Source organism: Gopherus flavomarginatus, chromosome 1, assembly GCF_025201925.1.
Source record: "Gopherus flavomarginatus isolate rGopFla2 chromosome 1, rGopFla2.mat.asm, whole genome shotgun sequence".
Classification (NCBI taxonomy): Eukaryota; Metazoa; Chordata; order Testudines; family Testudinidae; genus Gopherus; species Gopherus flavomarginatus.
The window spans coordinates 290,443,372-290,460,809 of record NC_066617.1 but is presented as its reverse complement, the minus strand read 5'-3'; the positions used below and the strand labels follow the sequence as shown (position 1 = coordinate 290,460,809).

General features: G+C 36.7%; 1 protein-coding gene across 14 annotated transcripts in view; it reads right to left on the bottom strand.

The window, feature by feature from the left end:
* MYCBP2 (MYC binding protein 2) overlaps positions 1-17,438 on the bottom strand; it is a 445,111-nt gene that overhangs the window by 53,204 nt on the left and 374,469 nt on the right. For 9 of the 14 annotated variants that reach the window (XM_050946493.1, XM_050946502.1, XM_050946549.1 and 6 more), the window contains 7 exons: positions 13,054-13,155; positions 9,879-11,534; positions 7,563-7,732; positions 3,928-4,172; positions 2,903-3,070; positions 1,546-1,703; positions 486-685 (listed from right to left, as the gene is read on the bottom strand). In XM_050946493.1, coding sequence (XP_050802450.1) covers positions 486-685; positions 1,546-1,703; positions 2,903-3,070; positions 3,928-4,172; positions 7,563-7,732; positions 9,879-11,534; positions 13,054-13,155 — 2,699 coding nt within the window. The remainder of the gene's footprint in view (positions 1-485; positions 686-1,545; positions 1,704-2,902; positions 3,071-3,927; positions 4,173-7,562; positions 7,733-9,878; positions 11,535-13,053; positions 13,156-17,438) is intronic. The other 5 variants (XM_050946519.1, XM_050946615.1, XM_050946558.1 and 2 more) reach the window with 1 other exon arrangement.

Sequence of the window (17,438 nt, the reverse complement as noted above, 5' to 3'; positions counted from 1 at the left end):
TATTAAGCTATAAACTATTTCTTACAATTATGTAAATATATAATAGGGAATACACCACACTGACGGCTTGTACATAAGACAATGTGCAGCAAGCTGGGGGGTAACTCTGCAGTGCTTTAGCCTGTCACACAGTAATTGATCATGTGGACTCTGCTACAGCACAGTACTTTAAAACAAAGCTTGGAGAGAAAAAAAATAGTCCCTTAGATACATTTAAAGATTAGAGAGATACTGCTGACCAAACTAGCACATTTACAGTTAACATTTCTATTTTTATCATTCAGATTTTGCAGACATTGTTATGGCTACTTAGACTTGTTTTAAAACTTGCTGGAAGTCTCAGTTTAGGATTAGTAAAAGAGCATTACCTTTTTTGTATTAGTATTTAATTTAATATAAAAATCTGTTTCAAAACTTTTCTGGAATTAGGACAAGTAACTGATGTGTCATTTTTATTACAGTTAGATCCATTAATGCATTAATACCTCCATAGCAAAGACTCGGCAAGCAGATTTTCGTAAGGCTTGTTTCATTGCTATTTCAAGCCCTTCCAGATCATGGTGCTGGATTACAAATGCCAGAACTGGCCACTGGAAATTTCTCTCTCCTTTAGAAAGAGAGCTGTGGGCGGAGATTAACCGAGAAAGTTCAGGAGATGGATGTCTCAGGAGAGATGATCCCACTTCTATTTAAAGTATAAAAATATATACATATTAGATTCTTTGTGTAATTGTTTTTACTGCAGGTATAAAAATCGAAGTACTAGTTTGCTAGCATTTATAAAATAGCAACTTTATTAAGGATGTTCTATTGTAGAACAATATGATACAATCCTTGAAGTGAAAAAATTGTGCTTCACTTCAGGGTAAGCAGACACTAAAAATCTGCAAGAATTCTTCCTGAGTTTTAAAACCAAGCAGAGAACTCCCAGGAATTCATTTCAGACCTGAATTAAATCCTGAGCCACTCTTAACGCTCTGCATATTTCTCATAACTTACACGTGGTTAATATTTGACAAGCTATTAGTATTTGGAACTGGGTGAATAATGGAATTTTTAGTTCACTGTCAATTCCAAAATATCAAAAAAATGTTTAATTTTAGATTGAAACTAAAACAACATTTTGAAAGCTTTTCAGTGAATAGAAAAAGTTTTGAACTAGGTCAAACCAAAACATTTCATTTTGGGGCATTTGACAAAAGCAAAAGAGGACTAGATTCACAAAGTGACCAGAGACTGAGAAGGAGGTGGTTTTTTTAGCCCAGCAGTTAGGGTACCCACCAGCAAAGTGGAAACCCAGATTCAATTCTCCTCTTTGCCTGATGTGGAAAAGGGACTTGAATAAACTATTCACTGAAAAAAGTCTGCCCAGCTCTATTAATTACATATATTTATAACAAATGGTAATTTTTTTTCTTACAGTCTTTCACTAAGGAACTGTAACCCTATGATCTATCCTTAAACTCCATTTACTTTTTTTAAAACTAAAATAGACATTTTAGAAAAGTGTAAATACTTTTTCTGCTTAAAGATGTCTATTTTTACCTGCGTCACCACTGTTGACTCTTCTTCTGGGAATGGCCTTAACCCGTGCAGGTAAAATCGAGTGCTGTTTGTCATATTCTGATGCAACAACTGAGTATGATCTTTGAAAAACTGTGCGCTTTGCCAGATCTGTATCTGTTATTGGACTGGTCTCCAAACTGCAAAGAAAAGAAATCAGTGAGGTCATGAAAACTTTTTTTAAAGTTTCACTGATGACGTAACTCAGACAAAATTGAGAACTACAATATTACTATTAAAAAACTAAGCTTTAAAGACTGGAAATGAAGCAGATGAGAAAGCAGCATACATTTGGATAATGGCAATACTATCGCTGTATGAAAATTTACCTTACACAACATAATAGTAATAACTATATGAACTCATATAGTTGTTCATATAGTATGGCCAAAGAGAAATCTTGCAAGTTCTTTCAACATAAACATTGCTAATATGCGTATCTTGTATTTCTTAAAATATATAATTGTGATATAGCAGGGTAAATCCTCACAATCCAAATATCTCATGGAGGGAGGGGCAAGGAGAGGCATCCAAAGTATTCAGATGACAATTTCAGATAAATATATGATGTAGACAGATTTATAAACTCTATGGGCCTCGTACATGAAATTTTAAAGTTTGTTTAGTGGGGGAAATAACGTTTCCCAGCCAGTTCTGATCTGCTGTTGCCAATCCACCGGAATGTTTCACTCTCTCCTACTTTGTGTGAACTTTCTTATGGTCTACAGAAGAGCTCCCACTTCCCACTCTTCCTACAGGGTTTGGGAGAGCCCCATTACCCCAAGTCTGAAAAGGGGCAAGGTGGCTACACCAAGGTGATCCTGAGGATCCCTGTTAGAGCAGAGATTTGAGATCAGTTGACCAGATATCTCGTTCTCTTTCCAGAAGGTGATCATGGTTAAATGTTGAGATTCAAATTTATTTTTATATGTCAAGCTCCATGACATAGAAATAAATATATAAAAATGTTGTGGCTGATTATGTCCTCCTGATATACAAAATATCCCAGATTTTGTTTCCATTTTGTTTGCTTCAGTGTCAAAGTTCAGACTTGAGGCAATTCTGTGTTAAATCAAGTCACATAAATTAGTTTAAAGTTTTTAACAGAATTGGAGCTCGTGTTTGAAAAGATGAGAGACTGTTGTCTTTCTGGAAACAAATACAATTTCTGGTCGCCGATAAGCCAAACATATACACAAGTTATGGCTGTAATTCAAGGGTTGAGCTGACTTGGTATTTTGGCTACCTATTGCAGCAACAATTCCCATTATCCTTGTGTTCACTTCAGTGCTGTGCTAGTATGTTAGCTAACAGTTATCAAGAACTAACACTAGCATACCTTGGTGGCATGGATTTCATGTTACTCTCTGGTTCCTCAAAGACATTAGGACATGCATCAGGAGTGACTGAGATGTATGGTGCAGGTACTGAAGTTGAACGCAGGTATCTCATCTCATCTTGGAAGAGGTTGTCATCCTGATAGCTAACAAAGTTTTCATGATGATGCCTGCATTAAAGCAGATATTTAAACTGATGATGATGATTTGTATTATCATAGTGCTCAAGAATCCTACTGGACCAGAACCCCACTGTGCTGGGCTTTGTACAAACCCAGAACCAAAAGACAGTTTTCAAAACCAACCAACCGACCCTTTCCAGTCCAATTAGCTAGCAATTACTGTCACTTACTATGTCTGTATACCTACTGCATTTGAGCCTAACCTGGTTGTGGCCTTTAGGAACTGAAGCAACGTAAATGTTAATATGATGCTGAAGTAGTGAGCTAAAGAATAGCCTATCTGGATGTGTTTATCATTTGCTAATGTTTCGCAAACAGCAGGGCTTCTCAAGATGATGTTACTTATTGTAGAACCAAATTTCCTCCTTCATCCTGAACCACTTTAGAACTCATGAACATTATATATTAAATTGAAATATACTGGGAAATACAAAGGGGCACATGCTTAAATGCTCTGAATTGAGAGGAGAAGGTAGGAGAGGGACTATGTATACTAGGCTCAAGTCATAACATGAGACTTATTATGGAGTTCTGCTACCAAGTTCTTAAATCACTGAAATTTAAGTTTTAAGATATATTCATCAAGCATTCAAAAGTGTGTAAGGGCATTTCCCATATTCAGTAGCTCTGATCCCTGGAGCAACTGCAATCTAAACAGACATGACAAAACCATGGAAGATTGAGAGAAAGTCAGGGGACAAGATAATAAAGAAGCATGAGAATGCTTCTCGAGAGCAGCACACTTTTATATATACATTTTAGTTTAGTATATCAAATACACATTTTATTTTTATTCAAACATTATGAATAAACGGATTTATGAACTCATGAGTAGCTTTCATTACCTTGCTAAAGTTTGCAGATAGAGGCACGACATTTTAATGGGAAAGTCCTCAGAAATTCCTTCTTTAACACTGGGAAGCTGAGACTGGAATGGTTTTGCAGGATGATAGCACAAAATACTGGGCTCAGCAGCACTGCTCAGGGACAGCAAGAACAGAGCATTGGCTTTAATCACTTGATGAGCTTCCATAGTTGGCAAGGCACGAGGAGTCTTAACTTGCATTGGCTTTCTCCTGTATTGTTTAACCTAGAATACAAAAATGTTATATGTTTACATGTTATTTTATTATAAGTAAGGTTAAGACTTAGTCATCGGTATTTTTAGTAAAAGTCATGGACAGGTCACGGGCAATAAAGAAAAATTCACGGCCCATGACCTGTCCACGAACTTTTACTATAAATACCTATGATGACTAAATCTCTAAATCTCCGCTCCTAGGGCCCCAGTGCTCGGGCGGAGGGGGCTACTCAAGTGCTGGGGGCTGACTGCCCCTGGTAGCATGCTGCTCTAAAGCCCCCAGGGACCTCTCTCCCCAGGGACTGCTGTTAGGTGTTGATTATTCACTAACTGGGGGCTCGCTGTCTTGCTGGATCCTCTGTTCATTTGGGTCAGTTTCAATCAGTTAATTAACGACCCAGTCATTCCACCCAGACTGCTATGTGACACACACGCATACACTTCCTGTCTCGTCTCCCGCACTGTTTTGGGAGCAGTGTTAAACATTTTGCATCCACTTAGTAGCAATGCAACACATAGAGGGAAACTGACACATTCTTAGGATTCATAAAGATGTTACAGAAAATTCCCACTTTGACAAACATGTTCACATACAATTTTTTCCACAGGGCTGCCTTGTTCAGTGAATAGCATAGACCATGCTTTGGGAGTGAATATGGGTTGTATAGTGAAGGACACCGTTGTGACTGTAAGACCCCTTGCTCATTCATTCAAGAAATTGGAGGGTGTGTAACGAATAAAGCAGGTGATGCAGGAAGAGAAAAGATGGTTTCATGGTTAAGGCAGTTAAATGCCCTGGAGAACTGAATTCTATCCCTGCCTCTGTCACAGAGTTCCTTTGTGATGCTAGGCAAGTCACTTAAACCAAACTTTTCACAGGTGTCCCCTTAGCATGCTCATTTTCTGGGTTCCCAATGTGAGGCCCTGTGGTCTGATTTGCAGAGTGCACTCTCAGCTACAAGTGAAGTCAATGTGAGCTATGCTATGAAGATATTAAGGCTATATAATTTGAAGTAGTCTGAAAAATTAGACCTTATGCATACCAAACTGGGCATCCCAAATTAGTGATCACTTTTGATTATAAAATCCCTGTGCCTCAATTTCAAACCACTCACATCAGTAAACTTAATTCTAGCATTTCCTAACTTGCAAGTGCTTGATTTTGAAACCTTTACATTCTTTGAATGTAATGTTTTGTTGCAATTTTATTCACATAGCACTTAAAACGACAAAACACAGAGGGGGATTACAAAGGAAATAAAAATGATACATCAGACAGGCTAGAGAAAAAGTTTCCTTACCTATTAATATTCTTTCTCCAAGATTTTCTATATCAGGCCATATACTTGGATTATAGTTCCTCCCAACCACCAGATGGAGAACAAGAATTTAGATAATGCCATATCTTCCCTTATAAGAGTCTAGCTATCTCAGCTTTCAGTTGAATATTTCAGAAGCAGTACCAAGTACGAATGTAACCAATTTATAAATAACCATTTAAAAAATGTTAAACAATTTCAGTTTGTCAGGAACTCTATCAAAGTTCTTAATGAGTTAGGCACTCAGATCTTACAAGGTGGTGGATGGGACTGGTATAAAAAGGCTTTAATGAAGGAAAATAAACAGATAAAGATAATTTCCCCCTCTCTCTTTGATCTTCTATAACAGATGATATGCATGGGATCTTCCAAAGCATCTGATAAGCCAGTCTTCTTTGGTCTTGTACACACAATAGCAAAGTCATGACTACCAACTGTACTGGGTTCACATGAATTAAGGACCTTGCATACCCAGGTTCAGACTAAACAGGAGCCTGAATGGGGGTGGACATGGACATGTTCACCAGTTCCAGGGTACCATGATCTTCTCAGTCAGCCTGGAGTTATAAGAAAAAAAGTTCCTCTTGATTTGGCTAGCCTTCTATAAGACTATGTTGATCATGGGCTGGGGTAGGAGGGAAATGTACATTTGGCTGAGGTCTACTGACATTCAAGGTAATTTGTTCTGCTTGCTCCTGCTTTCTTGAATCTGAAGTATTTTTTTCCTGGGTATAATGAGATTTCATTCTCCTGATTCAGTCTCATCCAGTCAGGTGTGCTGGTTCTCATCCTCAGACTCTGATTGCCAACTGACTGGTAGGGTTCTTTTTGGCTTAAGCCATCAACAGGTCTGTTTCCCTGAAGACATCTTGACTTCTTGTGCTTTTCTGGTAACAGATTATATTACAGATCATGGCGATGTCCCACTGAATTTTTATGGATTAATATATTAGCTTTCCCTGGAAGTGTAACATAGTGATCCTCACAACCTTGGACTCTAACTTGTTTACAGAAGACTTCCTTTGAACCAGTGATGAATATTGCAGCAATGTTCGAAAAAATTTTTCCACCCCAGTGGATGGTTCATTGAAATTTTCCTCAGTTAGCTATTAAATCCATGACTCTTGAAGATATTTGCAGGATCTTTGAGGTTCTCTCTTAACTCCTCTTCCAACAGGAAGACACACTAAAGAGAGTGTAATGTAGAAGCATATTCAAGGCATACATTGAAGCTCACTGCCATTGACCCTAGCACCTGCTGACAGTTCTATACTGTGCTCTTTGAGTGGTGAATTAAAAGTTTTGACTTGGTTCTGCAGCTTATTCATAGAGTCCTACACAATAAATGCCCATTTAGTATCATGAATTCTTCAGATACGCAAGGTTTCATGTGGGCCTGAAGGAGGTCGTCTTGTTTATCACCAACCCCTGCCTTCCCAAATAAGCCCTACTGTCTTCCACTGATGAACTGGCTGAAGCGTCTGAACCAGCTCAGAGCTGCCAGTTGTCCAGATATAGGCTATAGCTTGGTCCAGGATAGCAAATCACAGTTATTTCTAGTGAGACTGCAACACTGGCATATGCAGGAACATATCCTAGAGATCCAATTGGCAAAAGAATTTGCCTTAGTCTCCTCTCTGAATAATTGTTTTAAGTGATTCCATCTGCTTACACTGACATTGACCCAACTGTGCAATGAGAGCATGTTATTTGCCAAATAATGACTTATTCCAAAGACATTTACCTACATTGCTTGCAAGATATTAGCTTCTACATTAAAATATGTTAGCATAAAATGAAAAACTAATTTATAAATTTGAATCTGAAAAGAAATAAATACACTGTAAAATAATTTGGATTAACAACAACTAATCAGTTATGACTTCTTCCCCTTCTCCCACAAGGAATAAATTGGATCTTAAGTACAAAACCAGAAGTGTTCAATTTTTTTTATCACAGTATATTAAAACTACTTCTAATATAAAAGAACATTTAATGACATTGAAATATCTTGAAATTCTAAAATTACCAAGATAACCTGAACTAATAATACTAACACTGGAGAAACAAATAAATATACCTTCTCTCTTGCTGCTGCTTGCTTTTCACGGAGGTATTTTTCTCTGCATCGATCACAAACCAGATACCAAGTGCTTCCTCCTATACCACCATCACCACAATTACCAGCCCATCCTCCGCAGAAGTGTCCAATGCTATTATAACCTTGACCACCTGCATACCGGCCACAACCTTGAAATAATGAAGACAAGATCCATAAACAGTAACTTTACTTTTAGGAATAACAATTAATGCTTCTTTTCCTATCTGTAAAATAGGAAGGAGGAGACTCATTTCCTTTCCCTTAGCCTGGCTTTATTCTCTCTAAATTTCTTGAAAGCTATATTCTGAAAGCAAATGGTGGTGTCCAATACATGGAAAGTTTTTGCTTTTTAAAATCTGTTGATCAGAACAGCTTTTTAAAAGCTCGAGATGTATATTCATTACTTATTAATATCACAGTAGTGCCCCAAAGTCAAGAGACTGTGCAGACACACTGGAAGACAGTCCCTGATTCAAAAGGCTCAAATCTGAAAATGGGAAATGTTGTGCAATCTTCATGATAGGTGGTGCTACCACCCTGCCAATAATTTTATCTCTCTTCATTTGCCAAATACATTTTTAATGTAAGTGAAAACTAAGTAGCTTTGTTTCTTTTTGTGTTCAAAGGATATCAGTCAAATGCCTGCAATGTATGCTAACTGCTCCACAGTTAAAAGAGGGAGCATAAATTTCAACTGGATTCTATATTTTTGCTTCCCGCAGCTCCCATTGGCAGAGAACGGCAAACTACAGCCACTGGGAGTTGCGGGTGGCCATGCTTGTGGACCGATCAACAAACAAAATGTCTCACGGCCCGCCAGCGGATTACCCTGATGGGCCGTATGCCAAAGATTGCCGACCCCTGCTTTAAAATAAAATTTTAAGGAATTCTAAAAAATAAAAATCCAACCCTAGATGTAATAAAACTTTAAGGTTGAAAAATTAAGCTCTTAAAAGTTAGGAAATGTCAGAAAATAAAAGGGACATTTTCAACTTTAAAAAAATTACTTTTCTGTGTGAAAATTATGTACATACTATAGCTACTGGAGAACCTAAGATTACTGTAACTGAAGTAAGTTAGTAAAAAAACAGTATTTTCAGTTTGATGACTTTGTGTAGTTGATGTTTCTTTGTGTATGGCCAGTTTCTCCCTTGGTGAGAAGGCCCTTATAAAAACATCAACAATGAAGCAAAAATATTTTATTTTCAAGAAGAGGATTTCTTTTAAAGTTCAGAATGTATTACTTAAAGGGTGTTCTATCAGAAATTAATCTTTTTTTAAATGCCCATGCTGCTTTTTGTAGAGTCCTAGTCTGAAATAGCATGCACATGTAAAGATGTGTAGGTGATAACATGCACTGAACGCTTCAGGATTCCCTTGGGTGATCACAGTGAATGAAACAGGACTTCTATGGAGCCCTGTCTCCTTCATACACGTCTTAGTATAGAAGCATATTTACTATGAAGTAAAGTAAGCCAGGCATGCATATATGACAATTTTCTAAGTGAAGGAAGGCTATTTAAAAAGTGCTAAAAATTACACAAGTAGTATTATGAATGCACAATGTGCAGTTTTCAAACCTCTGTAATCTCTTCCAACGAAAAGTTTTATCAGAGCACTCCAGGATACTTCACATAGAGGACTATTTCTCTGTCAAATTTCAACTTTCTACTCCTCCCCGCAACCCCATTTTAGAACAAGTGCTGCTTGACAAACATTACAAAAATAGCGGCAAAAGTAAACATTTCCCCCCCACTCTTCTCCCATTTGCAAGAGGCTGAACAGTTTTTACTCAAAGTTGTCAAAAATCTTCACTCTTGTCCAGAGAACAGGTCTGGAAAATTTTAATCTAAAGTTTCAGAAAGTTATCGATGACTGAAAACATGGGGTTATAATGGAAATGTTTGGCAACCTAGAGCTCCTTCTAAAGTTAAGCTTTTATTTTTTTAATTTTGATCTCCTCTTATTTTCCCCACACAGTCACAAACTAAGATGAAAATTGTGTTGCCAAATAGGTACTGTAAATTCAGTTTTTTAACTGCTTTTAGGTTCTGATTCAGCAAAGCACTTAAATACGCCTGTAACTTTAAATGTGAGTGCTTAAAACTACTCACATGCTTAATCCCTTGCTGAATCAAGGTCTTCCATTTCTTTATTGTTTTAATTAACACAATTCCCAATATGGGTAAGGAGGCCTGATTTATTTTCATAACAATAATGACTGTCAAAATACAAACTATGTAAAAATAAACTTTGAGTGAGGACTGGGTTATGGAAAAAAAAATATAGTCTTACCCGGATGAGCTTGTCTCATGTGGTAAGTCACTGGATATGGATGGGATTCTCCACATAGCTCACAGATGGTATCTTTCTCAGGTCCTCCCACTGCAAGCTGGGCCATCTCACCAAAAAGATTTCCCCTTGGCCTGGCCTCAGCCTTTTCTTTTTTCTTTTTTTCCTTTTTGGTTTTCTTGTTATCTTTGTCGCTTTCTTTCTTCTTTAACACTGCACAGGAACCAGGGCTTGGGAAAATCATATTCTGGGATGCTGCTTTGATAGTTGCTAAGGAAATATCTTCCCAGAAAGCTACCAAATGCTGCAGTGTTAAGGGAAGAGGAGATTTAGATTTCATAGTATAATGACTGGTTGTTTCAAAAGAGGTAATTTCAGTTTTTCCATCCTCGCATTTCTCATGAAGAGGTGGTTCTTTAAGCATAGACAGGACCTTGTTTTTGTTGATGCTGCCCATTTTAGATATGTCTGGACCATGAGGTGCAATGTTAAACATATTAAGAGCAGATGATATTTCCAGCGAGTGTCTATTTTTCAACTTGATTTCTTTTTCCTCCATAGGTTGATGATTAAGACTGTTTCTTATTGGTGCATGCTCTTTGGTAAGCTCTGGATTAAACTTCAAAAAAGATGAACAAGCCATAGCATCATGGACTATTCCTTCATGCCACAGGAAAGAAGCAAAGACAGCTCTGGCACATTCTGCAACAGATGGCGACATTGCTTGCTTGGCTGGCTCTACAGATTTGGATCCATCTCCTTTGAAAAGTAAGCCAGATTTTTCCTTTTTGGATCTTGTGTGCCTACTGGCACACTTACGGCTCACTTTTGGAGAAGCTCTCATATCTTGCTCATCTTTCAGTGGTGCTTTTCCTATGCTAAAGTGAATTTTATTAGAACTATCATCCACAATTTTGAATTCTGTGTTATCATCACATGTGCTATCTGTAATGCTATTAGTCTTTAAAGTACTTGAAGTGCAAACTTCAACAACTTCACTGTGAAGGTTTTCTTGTACAACGTGAGGGGAAGGAGCTCTATTTTCAGTTTCAGTCACAGGTTTTGCATCTTTTGATAGAGTTTTTGGTTTGGGTGAAGTGGACCGTCCCCTTAATGGCTCTGTTAGCGGTACTTTTTTTTTGCGAAGTGTGTCTGGGTCTAGTGTGTAAGAATCTGATTTGGATCGTTCCCGAGGAGGATCAAGCTTTGTTTTCACAGGAACTGAGGCTTTTTGAGGTAGAGTCTTATCATGCGGAGATGATGATCGTGGTGAACTAGCAACAGAAGTGCTGGATCTTCCTGCTGTGAGTGGCTGTGGCTTTGGCTTTGGTGAGGAAGACCGTGTTCCGGGGCCTGGAGATTCAGGTCTTAGACCAGAAGTTGTCCTCCCATCAGATTTTAGTGTCTGCAAAGTGTTATGGTTTGGAGATAATGATCTGCTATGAGAATCTGACCTCAGCTTTGCAGCATCTGATTTCAACATAAGAGACTCACTGGCAGATAAGCCTTCTGTGTTCCTTGGTTTTTTCTGGTCAGCAACAGTTCTCATCACACGTCCATCAGGTTTGGGTGACTTGCTCTCAGCCCTGTGTTTTGATATGTCTGATTTTCCAGCTGGAGAAACTGGTCTAGCAGCTGCTGTGAAATTCACTCTGTCACCTGTATGGTACATTTTATAGTGAAATTATTAGTACATTTTGTAACTCATACCCATTACAACACAAATTAAAAGATACAGAATTGAACACAAAGATAGAATTCAACCAGGTGCTTCTGTTAACATCCCAAAGTGCTAACAGAGCTGGAAAAAAGGATTTTCTTGAAATAATTATAATGCAACCATCAATTACTTAAAACTACTTTGCAAAGGATGCACAAATCTATACATGAGTATGCATTTAAAACATGTACAAGAAAATATTTAATAGAAAATGCACTACTTGTGAAATTACCTAGAGATCAAAAGCACTACTACACGACATGGAGAATTTGAGTTCACACCTTCCACTGACCACCGATAAGAGAAAGTAATTTGTTTACTTGGAAGCTAGAATATAAAGCATTATTAGCTAAGTTTACCATAGCTAAGATTACCAAAGTCACAACAGAATTATTATTTATTAGCTTTACATATGTTAGACTGACAACAACTATGGAACTTGCTGGATGGTCTCTTGGCTACTTGTTTAGTTTTCTTCCATGCTTAAAAGACAAAAAGTGCATATAGAAAGTAATTGAAACTACACAAATAAATTAGGATAAGAGGCATGTTCCTGACATGTTGCAAAAGAGTCAGGCTCAAGTTGGAGTTGCCATATTATTAAGGTCAGTTGAGAATACATATATGTAACAACTCTTGTCTACTAATTCATCTTTTTTGTTTTGGTGCAGACTCAGTAATTGGTTGTATTTACACCAACTCATTGCCAATCCCTTATCTGATAGAACTATGTAATTGCTTTTTATAAATGTATGGAAAATACACGCATACAAGGCTGAATAGAGTAGCTCACAAGAAGAAAGTAATTTGTGTTCATATTGTTTTCTATGAATGGATGCAGTTAGTCCATTCTGCAGGATGGCATTTGTAAACAGTGCTGGCAAGCTACTGAGTAATCATGAATAAATAAATCTAGAATACTGCCTCGTTCCTTGGCCTTATACAGCAATTTCCTTGCTCATGTGATTAATTCCACTGATTTCAATGATTGTAACACTTGTGATATACAGCATGATACAGTCAGTCCCATAAATAATGGCTCAGCATTTTGAATTCAACCAGCACAAAAATTGACTAATTAATACTGTATTAAATGTTATTTTTCCATTAGTTTATTTATAGACTAAGTAACATGAAAATGACGCTCTACCTGTCTCCCAAATTTCACTAGTTTGTTGTCTAAATATTCATACATGTATGACAGTACTCTGGTTTATAGTATCTTAACTGGTTGTAAACCAACACTCCATCTTCAATACACAAGTCATGAAACCATTACAGTTAAATGAGCAATAATGAGTTGTTATATTATATGAACACTCACATATATCAAACTTTAACATTAATTTTGAAAAAGTGTTTTATCAAATGAATGGAATGAAAATGAACGGAAGAAAAACAAACCACTTTTCCAACGTAAAATTTGAATAACCTGTCTGTGTTTGCATGCATACCCACCCTTTAGTTTGTGAGAGAGAGATGAAATAGCAGAAGCAGGCCCAGCTACATCACTACTTTTGTAAATGCGCTCACGAGAAGCAAGGCAGCGGGATGGAGTTTCTATAGTGGAAAACAGTGGCACAGAAGCAGCATAGATTCAATGGAAAAGATTAGCAAAGATAAAAACAAGCAAAACAAGCATTTCAAATGATGTGTATCTACTCTGCTAAATATATTGTATTTCACTGCTAAAATACATTCTCCTAAACATGTTTTATATGAGAATGTTATTTAATTTTGGAACATATTTTTTAAAAGGTTTACATTAATTTTTTAAAGAGTAAAAATGGAATGTTTCATGATTTAAATACATAGTATGAAAAACTGATAACCAAGTATCTGTGGGACAGACAGTAGGGTTTATAGTTTATTATAATAACAATGAAGATTGATATAATAATGACTATCTTAATTATGTTGCAATTTAAGATCTTTTTTATAATCTATAAATTTACATGCACGCATGATTTAGAATTGTAATATGGCATTTCTGCGTAGCAATAATCAAACTGTTCTTAAATGAAACTAAAAGGAATATGTGGGAAATTCACCTCTGAAAATCCCAATTACAAAAACAAAATAAAGTTACATTTTTAAAGGCAGTTTTAGTGCTTTTATTGGAATTATTTTTCCTTTTATCTATGCAAAAAAATACAACAACTCAGTGATGGTGTTTATTTTGCATAACCTAACATGCACAACATGAACTTAACTGATCAGTATTACAGAATGACATGACTAGGATTATAGAAGATTCTAATAAACAAATTATGGATTTAAAATTGTATCCATATATAGTCTTTATTTATAAAAACAGAAGAGGAGTTTGGCATGTCAACTCTCACACTTCTATAAGAAAAGTCCTTTATTAATAATGCTGTCAAAATTGTGACAGGCAAGAATTATGCCTTTAAAAACACTGGGTGAGATGCATTCATGGTATAACTCCACGCTTAACTTCACTGAAGTTATATCAAGGATGAATTTGCTCCACTGAATCAAAGTAGCCTGAACTATCTAAAATAAATCCACAAAACCAAGGAAATATTTCCATACATACTAAGTGTGCCAAAATTTAAAAAAAGTATTATAACAAAGCTCTAGACTTGTGAAATGTAAGTGACATGGAAATGTTAGCATGGAATTTTAGCATTAACTCTACTACTGTCTTGCAGTAAAATTCAATTTTTAACCTTAACTCTTAGCTTGTTCCTTCAGTAAAATTAAATCAAAGTTATTGTACTAACAGTCTTTAGAGATTTAATTTGCATATGCAGCAGAAAACAGCATGTTTTAGAAAAGCTTTTTTGCAGAAGCTCAAGAGGCAAATGTAATTTGAAGAACTGTGGTTCCAACCCACGTATTTCATAAAAGATTTGTTGCCTGTGTCTCTGGTGTTCTAGTTACTAAGGTATACAAAAAGGTTAAGTATAAGTATCTCCCAACTTAAGTTTTAAGGGTAGTTGTTGTAGTGGTTAAGAATGATGGAGTTCACATGTACTTTGAACACTTGAAATAACAATCCCCTTCAAGACAGAACAATAAAACAGAAATTATTACATTCACCTTCCCAATCAAACATTAGCATAAACTCGAGATCAGTGAATGGAAGCCCCCCTCATAAAGCTTATTATTTCTTACTTGAAAACTATTTTTCCAGGCTATAACAAAGATGCCAGATCTTGGGTACTCTGACAGTTTATTTTACAAAGATAAAATAAACTCTAATTTAAAAAAAAAATCACACTAGGAAAAAACATACGTGTATGCTTAGAAACAAACTTTTTACAGTAATGGATATCAAAATAAAGAAGGATTAACAAAGATTAGAGGAACAGTATTGTCAATAAAAATTAAAACATTTTAATTTGATATGTAAGCATTATGCTTTTCTTACCAGAACATGATTTTCTGTTCCTAATATTTGTGTCTGTACTGGTAACTTTTCATATATATTTACAAGTACTGTATTTACTTTTCATTAAGATTTAGATCGTCAGTTTGTGATTATGCTGTGTTGCCCCTGGATTAGTGCAGGAAGGAAATTATAGCTCAAAGAGTCAATCTTTATCCCAGTCTCCCTGTTGCCTTTGGGATAGGAATAAAGTGCAACTGATCTATACTTGTCACAGCATATGCTCCAAGACACACTGACATAACTACACATCCAGGTACACCTCTACCTCGATATAACGTGACCTGACATAACACAGATTTGGACGTAACGCAGTAAAGCAGTGCTCCAGGGGTGGGGTGGGGTGGGCTGCACACTCCGGTGTATCAAAGCAAGTTCAATATAATGTGGTTTCACCTGTAATGCAGTAAAATTTTTTGGCTCCCGAGGACAGTGTTATATTGAGGTAGAGGTGTATATTGGGGGGCGAAGTCAAGCATGATGGTGGGAGGTAGTGGCTCTGAACAAGCACCCTACGTATGGTTCCCCTGCACATGGGCTGTCTTATGCCCCTTTTACTCCCTTACACTAACATGGAGAACAGGCCACAATATGACTGCATATTCTGAAATATTATAATATATTTATATTTCTATAGATCCCAAAAAGAACAGAATGCAGTGGTAGTAGAACACGGAGCCTCCTTCTTCACTAATTCATGATTAAGAAGAATATACTGAATTTTACAAATACCTGAATATTAAAATATTAAAAAAGGAGAGAATTAGTCTCTGACAGTCGTCGTAACGGGATTAATCTCAACACAGGAAAGTTGAGGCGTAGTACCAGTGGGAAATATATCTTATTACCCAGGGGTAATAGTGGGAGCTATATCACTCAAGCTATTTAAATCTGGACAAAGAACTTGAATATATTCAAGGCTGCACAAAATGACCTAACAGTTCTTAGCCAACTGTAACATTTGAGTAAATTATTGTTCAAACTGTTAAGATATATCCAAAAATCAAGCTTAATGCAATTTATGCCCTTCTTCCAAACTTTATACCACGGTTCATGTTTTGGAATTTACAAAATTTGCCACAGAGAAAATAAGCTTCACATTCAGATATTCTAGAATAATAAAGCTGTAAAATCCCAATGCCACATTTACTGTTCCCCACAAAAATATTTGATGTGTCAAAAATATTTGATGGCTATTACATGCCACAGTTCCAGATCTTGGAAAACAGTTTGTGAATTTCCCTCACTGGGGCATACTCAACGCTCTTAAAATATTTTAAGTTCTCTAGGAAAGGGACCATTTCTTATTTGTACTGTGAGCACTAGCACAAAGGGTGTATGTGAAAAATACTAATAATGCAGCTGCCTCTGATGCAGAAAAGAGTCAAAGTTCCAGAGTTGTAGCCACCCCGTATCTATTTCCAGTATGCCCACTTCTAATTCCCCTTCAAATTTCCTTTATGAAGTAGTATTTTTGATTTAAAAAAATACTCCAGCATAGATGTTAATTGTTTTCTGTGATAAGAGAACATGCCTGGATATTCCAGTTTACAAATATCCTTTTTTTAAAAAAAAATACCTAAATCTACCTGGGTCCATTACATTAGTGAGCTCACTTCTTCCAACCAAAGACTTGATGGTATCGTCTGACTGGCTGTTTCCTCCAACCCCCATTACCCATCTCTTCATTTTGGTGTCATTCTGCCTGTTCTCTCCATATGTCACATTCTCTTAATATCTTCTCTGCACTCTTCCTTCCATATCTCATCTCCATTCATTAATCCCCTTATGCCTTCCTTCTTTCACCACCTATTTAGTTTGGGATTTTCAGAGGAGCCTAAGTGTTGTTATTAAATACTTATTATGATGCTAGCACGCAAAGGTCCCAGTTAGGATTAGGACTGGGATTAGTGTGCTGTACAGTCAAAGAGGAGATGATCTCTGTGCTGAAAGGCTTACAGTCTACAGATACAAACAGGCAAAAGATGAGGATACAATATACAAGCAAACGAAACTGGTGAAGAATTAACACAGCTTTGTTAGTTACATGTACTGTATTTTTTTAACAGGGTGTACAGGTAAGACGGAATGGAAAAGAAAAGGAAAAGAAGAGTAGTCACAGTTTGTCATGATCACCAGGCTGGGTTTTGTAGGCATTATGAAAGAGGTGAGCCTTAAGGAGGGATTTGAAGGAGGATAGGGTAGTGTTTGTTTGGATTTTATCAGGGAGTTTTCCCTATGCTTAGGGGCAGCATGGGGGGAAAGCATGGAGTGTTTATGGGAGAAGTTGACTGATGGGCAGTAAAGGTTGGAAATACTGGTGAAGCAAAGGTGGGGATCAATGTTATGATACATTACTAGATCAGGTAGCAAAGGCTTTGACTAAGTAATGAAAAGATAAAGACAAGAAGTTTGCCTTTGATGTACA